Source organism: Paramormyrops kingsleyae, chromosome 16 (genome assembly GCF_048594095.1).
Source record: "Paramormyrops kingsleyae isolate MSU_618 chromosome 16, PKINGS_0.4, whole genome shotgun sequence".
Lineage (NCBI taxonomy): Eukaryota > Metazoa > Chordata > Actinopteri > Osteoglossiformes > Mormyridae > Paramormyrops > Paramormyrops kingsleyae.
The window spans coordinates 11,152,095-11,164,456 of NC_132812.1; the positions used below are offsets into that span (position 1 = coordinate 11,152,095).

General features: G+C 43.4%; 1 protein-coding gene across 1 annotated transcript in view; it reads left to right on the forward strand.

Moving 5' to 3' along the window:
- ahr1b (aryl hydrocarbon receptor 1b) overlaps positions 1 to 12,362 on the forward strand; it is a 59,274-nt gene that overhangs the window by 24,895 nt on the left and 22,017 nt on the right. The window contains exon 3 of the mRNA XM_023814780.2: positions 11,607 to 11,722. Coding sequence (XP_023670548.1) covers positions 11,607 to 11,722 — 116 coding nt within the window. The remainder of the gene's footprint in view (positions 1 to 11,606; positions 11,723 to 12,362) is intronic.

Consider the following 12,362-nt stretch of genomic DNA (forward strand, 5'->3'; position numbering starts at 1 on the left):
TTTCTGTTTTGTTAAGTTTTTTTAATTGAAGTGAATTAAATTCTTCTTTCTGTCATTCCAATTCCAATTCAACATCTTACATAGTGTGGTCAATTCAATTCGAATTCCAATTCATGAATGGAATGGGGCACAATTCATTAATTCTGAATTTTTCACCACCCTGTTACCCATAATGCCATAAGGTTTTTTTCAGAGGAGGAGAGGCTCATTTTATTATTCATCCCAGTCCAGTAATTATTGGTACAGTGCAATCTCTTCACAAAGTAAAGAGTGAACTGTCTCAGGCAACGAACTTAGTCAAAGTTTATTTGTGACATGCACTCATACTCGTACAAACCAGTGAATAACTTGTTCTGGCAGATTCATTGACTGTGTTATATGTAATAGGGAATATATGACATGTAAATTAGGTATAATCTATATAAATATACAGAATGTGATAAAATACACTAAATAGAAAAATAGCAAATACCCAAAAAATCAGTGATACAATAAACACAACACACTGTGATACTGGTGAAAATGTGCAAGGCTAGGTAGGTGAGTGTGCAAAAATTCAAGAGAGGTGAAACGGGAGTGGGAGACATTCAAGAAGAGGCAGGGAATTAGGTCTCGTACAGATAATTCCAGGGCTGGCCGAATCACATGCCTGTGTGAATTATTCATGAAAATCCATAGTCTAAAAAACACCAAAACAAAAATACCACTGAAATTCATCTTTATATGCACTGGCTTATATATTGTCTAGCATCTCTTTATACTGCTCATCTTTAAAACTATGCTTAAAATAAAATGAATTAAACAACACCATATCTAATATGTTGAATATTAAATGTGACAGCAATGCAATAAAACAAGGAATCGTCATAAATATTTGGTTGGGAACACTTTGTAATTCTTTAAGCAAAAGGACTGCATGCAAATGTTCAAAAAGTAACAAAGTGATGGTCTTTCAGGAATCCTTCATATTTCTCTTGTGAAATATAATCTAAATTTCTGAGTCACCTTAAAGGAATGATGCTGATTCCCCTAGAGTTCAACAAAGAGGAATTACGGACCCTCTTGCTCTCATTTACATTTTCTGGTGGTCCACTCCATCACCGAGGTGGATGGCAAAGTGTGGTGAACAATCTAGCAAACATCTTGGTGTCTTGAGTATTTTAGGTCTTGTGTCAAAAAGTAAGCATCTGTGAGCTGTTGAGTTCACTCTAATGAGAAAGGGGTATAGGATAAGACACATTTTCCAGATGCTTTTATCCAAAACAATATATATTTTTTGCAAAAGCAGGGTCAGTTGGTACCTTGAAACAATTGTGAGTTAAGAATCATGCACAGTGAGCCAACAGTGTCATTACTCTTCTGACCACAGGATTTGAACCGGTGACCCTCCGATCGCAGGCATGACATCCTAACCCTCCAGGCTACACACCACCCCTTTGTGATTAAGAAGGTGTCTTTAACTACTTTTCCTTTCAGTTATCTAACCCACTCATCCCATCACAGATTAAATGATTTGCCATTTGCACAGTGGAATGTGTCTTTTCACATATCCCATCTTGCTCTATATAAATACATATATACTGTATCCAGATGAGTGTGAAGAATAAGGTCCAAGCACAGGGTCCTGCCATTTTATCCAGCACCCCTGGAGCATTTGGGGGGGGGGGGGGGGGGATTAAGGGCACAACAGCGGTGTGGCTATTCTGCCAAGGCCAGGGCTGAAACAGGCGACCTTCTAATGACACCAATTCATGGCTAAATATGTGCATTCCAACTCCAAGAGAGGAGACATGCCTTTAGCCAATGATACTTACATCAAATTAACAGCGAGTCACAGTTTTCTCCATTTCCACGAATAGCCGGAATAGTGATGTCAGTCCATCGAGGGTGTTAAATCCTGCTCAATTTTCGAAAGTCACGCCACATCTGGGATCGTTTTCAGGTCAGTTTTTTTATCCCATTATTGATGGACAAGCAAGACCCCCAGTGCTTTATTGCAGATTAACATTAAACTGCTAAATTTGACTTGGCCAAGATTAGTGCAGTTTATCATAGGTTTCCATAACAGCGATTTGGGGCTGATTAATAATTTATGTGTCACCTTTAAGGAATGATGCTGTTTCCTCTAGAGTTCAACAAAGAGGAATTACAGACCCTCTTGCTCTCATGAACATTTTCTGGTGGTCCACTCCATCGCCGAGGTGGATGGCAAAGTGTGGTGAGGAATCTAGCAAACATTTTGGTGTCTTGTAAATTTTAGGTCTTGTGTCAAAAAGTAAACGGGCATTTTGAAAGGCTCGTGCTACTCACTTTGGGCATTTATGGTTCTAGAAACAATAATCATTACATTAGAACAGTAATACATTGCAGGTTGTTCACAGAAGATAAGTATGTCACTGCTGTTCGTGTCGTACCGTAAATAACTTGTACACGTGAAATTAAATGAAATCCATTTGGTGTATCAATTTATAAACATTACTCTATTAGTATTAATATCAGTATATTAGTAACATATGTGTGTCCTAAGATATTAAAACAAGAAGCCGTTTAGAGTAACTGTGTGTAACTATGGCGCTGACTGCAAACAGATTTGTTTTAATCAACTTTATATTGATGTTTGTCCCTAATAATTTGCTGTGCAATAACATGGCCGTCAGATCAGAAGGGAACATCGATATATCAGTGCCACGACAGGCTTCTCTCTCAGCTGGGATGCTACACATCTGCCTCTAGTTCACTCTATCGCTCCCTTAGTGCTTGTGTTGATGTGAAGCACACCATTTAAAGGTTAGCGTGTTGTGTCTCCCTATCCTGGGGTTTTCAGAGGCACTAGTTCCAGGACGATGAGCTGTCATATTTGTTCAGGGCTTTTAAATGAGGCCGTTACTGTTACCTGAGACCCCAACTGTGACACAGAGGACACTTCCCTCAGGGGAGTTTACCATCAAGAACTATCTCCAGGCTGCATTACAGAGAAGGTGCTTTGGAAGCCATGGGTGAAGTTAAGCTTGTATATTCCTGCACCTTTGTGAATAGCCTAAGACATGTTGGGTAGGATAGATGGTTTCCAGTGGAAGGTGGTCTCCAACCACTCTGCAACAAGGGCTGCTAGTAACAGCACTACCATTCACAGGCTGTTACGAAACAACTTGCATTGTACAGTACGTGTCTGACATCAATAAAAAACCGAGACCAATGAAAGAAGTTCACCAGTGTCATTGTCGAGGTGTCAGGAATGATGAAACGTGGCTATGGCCTGTTTGCTCAGCAAATATGAGCTGATTCAACTGCTCGCAATAGAGTGTCTTTGAAACTGGACTCAGTTAATCGTGATGAGGCAATGATGCTTTATTTGCCATTTGCACAAGTACATTGGAATGCTTCTTTTCACATATCCCATCATGCTCTCCTTTCAGACACACACAGGTGTGAGAAGAGCATGGGGTCTAAGCAAAGGCTCAGCCATATATCCAAGAGCCCAGTAATATATATATATATTTTTTGTGGGGGTGGGCCTAAAGCACACACCCTCCCCAGAGTGACCATAGACAGAACACCAGGGAAAGAATCTGATCCCCATCGCCGGCTACTTCAGGCCCCACGGTTGGTCTGTTAGAGACTGTTATGGTGCCATGTGTGAGAGTCACACTGTGCTGCTACCCACCACGGATTAATTAAGTCATCAATTCCAGAAAGGCAAAGAAAATGTCTCGACAGTAAGACTGTTTACAGTTCTGCCACAAGGATCAACCTCATTTTACCAGAGTAAGCCTTTCATTACTCTTTAAACTTTATCTTCATGAATATTGATTATAACCTGGGTTTGCAGGGGTACGTCATCTGAGGTGCTCACTTTTGGATGATAACCAGATGGTTTCCGTGAAGCCAAAAGCAGCCTGGACTCAACTGAACTTTCTAAGTGGTAATAACAGGTAATAACAGAATGGCAGTTGTGCTGTTGTTGTTTTTTTGCAACCAGACTTACACTTTCCAGACTGTATAAATTTAGAATGAGATTAGAGTAATCCCGGGAGGACGCTGAAAAGACTTCCACTTGCCGAGAGGGAATTTGGTCAGCAGGTTCAAGCTAAGGCAGGAACCACATGGCAAGCTTGACTCAATGGCCAATCGGAAATGAGCCCGGCTCCACCAGCCAATCGGAAATGAGCCACAGCCCCATTAGCCAATCGGAAATGAGGCTGGGCCCTTTCTCTTTCAGTTGGCAGGATGGCTTTGCCAGCAGTAGAACAGTTTTGCCTCTGACTGCATTTCTGCCATTTTCCAGAGACACTCCCTTCTAACGAGCACTTATGCATTTCCCCCACTAATTTTATAGGAACACTCAGTAGCATTTAAAGCATTCAGCAGCATTTAAATTATATTTTCAAGATGCCTGCTTTTGTTCCCCAGTAGTAATTTATCTTCTCTGTAAACTGTGTGAGCTGTAAATTATGAAGGAGCAGTTTAACTTCTGTGGATATAATTATGTGTTATTTTTTAATTGTATTTTATAATATGATGAGCTTTATTATAATGTTGCCTAGAAAAGACTATCTGTCCAACATTATTAGTAAGAATACTGCTAGAAGAAATCACAATTATATTGTTATTAATAAGATCCTTTGTTCACCGCAATACAGTCTATATTTTGGTGACTTATTCCATTATGCAATTTTATCATAACAATAAGTAATAAGTTACTGGTTGCCCAAATTAACATTAGTAACAAGTTGTTGGTCACAGGGTGTGCTCTGTACTCTCAAAAATCCTCCTTGTAGCAGCAATAGTGAATTTTAAAACTTCAAGGTTCAATGTGATAACTGCGTGCACCAATAGCACAATATGGCATTTTATTATTTTTTGATTAGTTTAATTATTAAATAGTTTTGCCTGTTTCAACGGGTATTTTCACTTTTGCCTATATTTGCTATATCTGTAATCACTTTGTTTCTGTGTTCTGGCGAATCATCCCGGCCACCCAAGGGTAGGCAGGGTGAGCTTACAGAGTCAGCTTACAGAGTCAGCTTGCAGAGTGAGCTTGCAGGGTGAGCTTGCAGGGTGAGCTTGCAGAGTGAGGTCTCATCAGTCTCTCGTAGGGATTTTTCTCACAGATTAAGTCCCGCCAGAAAACAAGCGACATGGATTTGGATCCTGACAGCTCTTTCCACTCTGCTACAGATATGCACCGATAGAAACCAGAGTCCACCAGCATCTCCACATTTCTCCACTAGTCAAAATAACCACAAAGGTGCTGGATCATTTTCTTATGACTCAGCTATTCTCTTATTTAATTTCCTTATTGTTATTCCAAATATAGCACAATGAGGTGATTAATTTCTTTATTTAGTTATCTTCTTGTTAAAATCTCAAAGTCCAGTGTCAATATGTATATTAACCTTCGTAAATTTCTGGTGACTCTCTTAGATTTATGAAAATTAAAACCAAAGCTACATTTTTAGGATCATTTGCCTTTAGCTTTGGCATTTTTTCTGGGCAGAGAGGTGATTGGTTGAGTATTGTGGTTACGGATCCGTCCGCGACTCGACATGCTGTCACCAAGTTCCCTGACTTTTCTTCACTTACACAAGTTTCTTCTCACAGTCCAAAGACATGCAGTTTAGATGCTTCTGAATTGCTTTATACTTCCTGGAATAATTTACCTCCTGCCCCAACCCTGCTCTGGATAAGCAGATGGAAGATGGATGGATATTTTTTTTATGCTGCACCTGCATATGTTGTGTGTGTCCATCCCAAACGTATATAAAAAGGCCCATAGATATTCCTAAACAGCAGACACTGCTCCATAGTGGTTAATGTCCCAGTGCTATGAAGCCAACCACCTTCCAACCCTCCACCGTGTCAGAAGTGTCACTCCAGATGTTTCTCATGTGTGGTTCCCCTGATCATGCAACGAGCTGCCAAACCACAACCGGTCATCAGACTCCCTCTCCACCTGCAAGAGACGCATCAAGACCCATCTGCTCCAGGAACACCTCCACTAGCCTCTTGCCACTCCATGTTCTCTGAGTGCTCTCAATGCTGCACATTCTGCTGATTTCAGTAGCTGTATTATTAGGTTCTTGCTTTGTTTGGAAGACGTTGTCTAGCTCCTGCACCAATGTTGCTTACACTAGTAACTGGGCCTTTACTGGAAGCTCAGCCTAACTGCACTTATGCCCAGTTCACTCCCTGACAGCCGTATGTTTGACTTGATGTGACGTGGTGAGCAGGAGATGGGGTATGGGTTCCATATCTGGAGTGTAAACTTTCCAGCCCCAAGAAAGGGAACTGCAAATGCAGCAAGCAAAGCTTAATGCGACACTTAATGCACTGCAAAATGTGGGCCAACCTGACCCCATAATTAAAACATAAATTGCTGATCAGACGGCATTTACACCCGCTGCTACATGGTCATTTCTGGGCGTGCTTAAAGTAAACTTCATCGTTGTCTGGGTTTTGCTCAGTTGGTTCAAGTTACGAAATATTAAATGCATAAATGACCAGTAAATTGAAGGTGACATAGATTTTAAATATGTGAAGCAATGTCCACTCTTAAGTCATATTGGCCACCTCCAGGTCCACCTTTCAATGACGAGTCTGATTGGTAATGCACACAACTTCCCCCAATCCGGTCTTCCGGACTCTCCGTGCAGCACGGTACAGAGGGCTGTGGTAAGTGCTGTATGTTTTGATCTTTTAATCGCTTGTTGGGGGTTGGTAGCCCGGCCCTGGAGCCATCACTGACTGCAGTCTGAGGCACTCTGATTTCATCGAGTGTCACTCCGCATCTGCCCCCGTGATGTCGTCCTTACGTGACACGGCACAAGTAGGTCACTGTTTTAATATTTAATGGCAGCTGGGCCTCATGCTCCTGCGGCTCACGTTTGTACTGCATCACATCTTCAGGGTTTTTCCTGCTCCTCTGTGACTCATTTATCTCCAAAGATGGGGCGACTCAATGCGCCAAGCTTATTTTATAGTGCTGTCATGCCAATGGCAGACAACCAGAATAACGCCACACTATACACACGTTATATCATTGGTTTCCATGGGCGATTCTAGGATTTTTGTAAGGTGGGTGGGGACATAAGAGGGGCCATAATTCATAAAATGTGGCCAAACATGTCATTAGCCAGTCATTTGTTTTGAATTGAGTAAAAGGGGGCACTCCCAGGGCCAATCAGTTTTCAGTTGGGGGCAGTGCCCTTCTGGCCTGCCCCTTTATACACCCCTATTGGATACCATTGAGTTAAACCCAGCATTGATCATCAATGTATAGTAATCAAGTTTCACATGGTAGTACAAATAGCACTTAGCTGTCTTGGACCAGTTTGGAGTCTGTCATTAATGTTTTTCGGGGGGTGTGTGTGTTACAAATAGAATGAAACAGAATAAAAAAAAAAACTGAAATTATTTATTAAACTATTCCATAGATTGCAGTTTAAACATTGTAGTAGCAACATTGACAAAGTCCCTTTGACTAATGTTACTGGCAGCATGACTATTTCCCATCATGCTCTTGAACAGGCTGACCAGTAACCAGTTTTGTCGGCACAATTCACAGCTCTGTCCACTATCAAGTCTTTATCATTTCAACTTAAGTTGGCACATTCCTGAAAGTATTTTATCACTTATTTATACCATTGCGGTTGCTATCTGCCCCTTTTATGACACATACCGATTCAATCTGCAGATAGCTGGCAAAGTCGGGCTCACTTTTTTCAATTAGATTAGGCTGAATTAGGCCATCTTAGAATTAACAAGAAGCTCCCTCAAAGACTTGAATGAATGTCAAGGTAAACTTCTTAATGGGGTCTTATTAAGGGGCTTTAATTGAGTTATGCGTACATTTAGGTTGTGTTGTCCATATGGTCAGGGACGGATTATGGGTTGTGTGGGCCCCTGGGCAAAACGTTCGCGAGGCCCCCCCGACCACCACCAGCACCACCACCACAACCACCACAATTCAAGGGCCCTTGGCAGCCAAACGCCCTCCCTCCATGTTTCCATCAGAGGCCCTATAGGGTCAGGGGCCCTTGTAGGCAGAGGATCAAAGAATGTAGGCCCTCTAAAATAGACAAACGAAAATACATTGTTGATAAGCGTTGCAAATTGTTTTGGGCTAGGGGCCCCACGGGCCCCCTGCACCCCAAGGGCCCCTGGGCAGCGGCCCCGCTGGCCCGGTCCGTAATCCGTCCCTGCATATGGTGCTATCTTTTTTCTGTTGTGATGGTCAGGACTCGTGGGAGTCTTGTAAAAAGGCCGTAAACCTTCCCCCCCACCCAAAAAAAAACTGAAGAAACTGAACGTTCAGAACGAGGAACAGTAAGTCTCGCATCCGTCCTTTTTCTCCTATTTGCTGCGGCTTTCACCACCACAGATTTTTTTTTACGGCAAAACGAGGCTTAATCATTTCCAGGCAGAACAAGGAAATATTGTGTGGACAGTTATTTATTGTGTCAGGACGTCTGTGAGCAGAGTGACAAAGCCGCCAGAAGAATGAATGAAGTCCTAGCTGGAATATGTGGTCTGCAGCTATCGTTTTTATTGTATTGTTGTCCTTTTGTTTGTGGCAAATGCTGCATAAATTGAAATGAACATGCACACATAGCAGACCTCTGGCATTCAGATGTTTAGGAGCATATATGGAAAAATGCAGAGCATTGTATGGTCTTTAGGCTCTTTCATATTCTATATATATATGCATTTTATGAATTACGGAGCCAGCTACTTCTGCAACTTGCTTTTATCTAAATATAAAATAGGTTATCAAAGTGTCTGTTGTGTGATTGTTTAGGCATGTTTGCATCTGCTACACCCCACCCCCCCCCAATGGGGTCGACTCTCTTTGGCACAACCACAGAGCACAGAGGTCTGATGACGGCTTCATATGTGGTCTGCATGCATATTGATATTCAGACCTCTGTGATATGTTTGCGGAAAGTAATGGCCTTAGCTGACATGGGTACCAGGGCTGGGATGAAGGTCGGGTGGCTCACTGCCCAAGTATATCAATTGTACTGAACATCATGAGTACAGTGCCCTGCTAACTGTACCCAATATACTGAACATCAGGAGTCCAGTGCTTTGATAACTGTATCAGCTATACTCTGAATATCGTGAGTCTAGTACTCTGCTAACTGTATCGACTATACTGAATATCATGAGCCCAGTGCTCTGCTAACTGTATCGGCTATACTGACCATCGTGAGTCCAGTGCTCTGCTAACTGTATCGTCTATACACTGACTATCGTGAGTCTAGTGCTCTACTAACTGTATGAACTATACTTAACATTGTGAGGAGCTGCAGGCTTGCTCTTACACGCGCACCCAAGGCTCACGCTTCTGCTGGCACCTCCTTTTATCGCTTGAGTGTGTCTCTCTGGTGGCTGAATAGATGATGGACGGCAGGTCTTGAGAGAGTGTGGAGATACGGACAGGGCCCCAGGCTCTTCTGTGCTGTTGAAAGGAAGTCTCCTGTGTCCCTATGCACTTATCTCCTCCAGGTCCCCGGAGTTTGTTGCTGTGACGTTGCGCCTTTATGTGACCTTCCTGCCGCCACACGCTATTCCACTTCCCGCACAAGACAGACGTGCCCGACCTTTCACGTCTGAAGGGAAGAGAGTCCTCCAGGCCTCCTGTCCGATCACATTTTGGTCTGTCGGATTCTCACAGCGGACTACATCAGCTTGCAAAAGATGGAGGGGTGTGTGTGAGGCTCAGCGAGCTGGGCCTCTGTGTTTGTGATCAGAAGGTCACCAGTTTGCCCTGAGAAAGGCCTTTAACCACAAATGCCTCCAGGGGGGCTGGATGGGTGGGGGACCCTGTGCTCAAACCCCAAGCTTCTCTCTCAGCCGTATAAATGTGTGTGTGCCTAAGGAAGGAGAGCATGATGGGATACACAAAAATGAACACATTGCAATACACCTGTACAAAGCTTCATTTCATTTAATAAAAATCAAGCAGTCAGTTGGCCAAAACGATTAAAGACGTTGGTGTTTTCTTTCCCTATTTGTAATGTAACAGTGCCTAAGTGAATGAGTATGAATCTGTGGAAAGCTGAATCCTAACATTGCTATTATTATTATTACCTCTGTGGTTCCTAGTCATTTGTCTGCTTTGGTGTATTGTGAGTGCCTTTGTCTGGTTTTGTGCTGTCTAATCCTATTTCATCTTACTGTCTGTATGGAGTGAATAAGGATTCCTATGTACTCATGTGCAAAAGGCACATGAAGAATCTTGAATCTGTAGCAAATTAATCTAAACTAATGCCATGAATGTCGATGGACACATTGGCGCTGATGGGCACCTCATGGCTGTTTTTTTCTCTAGCTCTTTAGCTGTGAGTAACGGGGCAGTATATCGAGTTCTGCTGCCTAGTTGACCTTTCGACAGAACCTCTGGCAAGCAGGCCCGGTCCACACAGCACCAGCGCCCAGAAGGAGCTCCAGGCCTCCTCGGAGATCACACCATGAGATCCCATTACTCCCAGTTTAAAACAAAACACTTTTGGCAGGAAATTAAAGTGAGCTTGAGTTAATCTGACAGCTGGTTATCCTGAGGTATCTGTGTGACACTATGTGTTGGTGTATTGGGGATGGGTTTAATATCATAGCTAATATAATTATTCCTACCAGAACTTTCTTTACAGTCATAAAAAAAGATCATTATACTAGAGGAATGCAGCATAAATGTTTGAGAAACCTGACGGGGTTGGTGTTAGACATCACTCAGGCTTTGGTTTGGTTTGGCTCGGCTCTCCATTAAACCAGATCTTTTTAAACAGGAAAGTTGGTTCTGAGGGAGAACGCTGGTCCCCTCCTTCCACAAAATACAGCCTGTCATGATTTCACAGGATGGACAAACCATGTAGGGACGCCAGACCATAAATCTGTAAAAAGGCAGAGGATGCACCGCAACTCGTATGTCAAACGTGCCTTTTTTCGCAAGGTCCCTCCCAGATCTGTACATGGGTTGTAAGTGTAGCCCCATGGTCTTGTTATATGGCACATTCCATTTTATGTTTACTACTGCCGTGTGCTCGCAGCAAAGCCTTCTGGGTAATGATATGTTCACATAAGCGAGGTGTGACTGTCGCTAATTTCGTTTGCTCTGGGTGCACTTTGAAGAGCAGGCTAGCGGGTAAATGGGTTAAAACTCCCCAGGTCAGCGTCCTGTGACTTTAATGGTTGGGGAAATGCTCCCCCGCCCCATTCCCCCCCCCCCTTCAGCTTTTTTCTTTCCCCGCGAGTCTGTATTCTCTGGCTCACCGGCTCACTGCCTGCTCATAATGTGTGTTTGCAAACGCATCAGTAGTGCTTAAAAACAACAAGGCAAAGCCTGGGGCTTGCCGAGATGGTCTGTTACTCGCATCCGCGGCACGCGGACAGAGGGCGGGGTGCACTGGGCCGATGGCAGCAATTGTCAGCGAGATAATGAATAGGTCATCTACATTTTTGATTTGCTTAAGTTATAAAGTAGATGTCCCTGCTTGAAGTTGGGTCATGCCATGTTTTGGTGTGCTGTACCATGTCATGACGATCACCCACTGCGGCGGCTTATTCAGGCATGAAAGCCAGCTCTCTTCCCTGCTTCTGCTTTTCAGTGACCCTGAAGAACCACACTTCCAATGGAATGAAGGGCAACGTCAGTAAACGCAACAACGAAAAGCCCACGGGATTGGCCGACAGCCAGATGCCTGAAGGGGAGCTCTTGCTGCAGGTTAGTACTTGGGAAGTGGGCCAGAGCATAAGTTTACCTTAGGGGGGTGTGTCCAAATGAATCGCAGGTGCCCATTGGCTCACACCATATACATTTCCCCACCCATATACAAACACACATATGCCCACTCTCTATATATCCATACCCCTCATTGACCTCAGGCCCATCTGGAAGGCTGCTTCCATCACATAAATAAAACATAAAGCATGAGGTTGAGGGGATGTGAGAGCAGCAGAGAGGGAACACAAGCATTTTTCAACCGTGATCAAAAATAGAGTGGCTACGAAAGCCAAACCGGCTTTGCTAGGAAGTTTATAATGGCGGGTTGTGAATATTGAAGAGCAGACTGTACCACAGCCAATCCCGGAGATGAGGCCTCCTGTTTCCCCGCAGCCGGGGAACAGACCACCAGCCCTGTGAGAAATCCAGGAGAGCAGTTAGTCAACTTCTTATCCATATGTTCTTTCAAATGTTGTCCTTGCTGTCCATAACAACATAATTGCTCATTCTGAACTTTTACCTGAGCTCCTTAATAAGGAAGTTCTGGAGATCTCGTTACACAAGCAGGTCCACACGGTCTCTTGCGGTTTAAACGTTCCTTCAAGCGTAATTCAATTTGCAGGCCAGTACGTCATCCGCC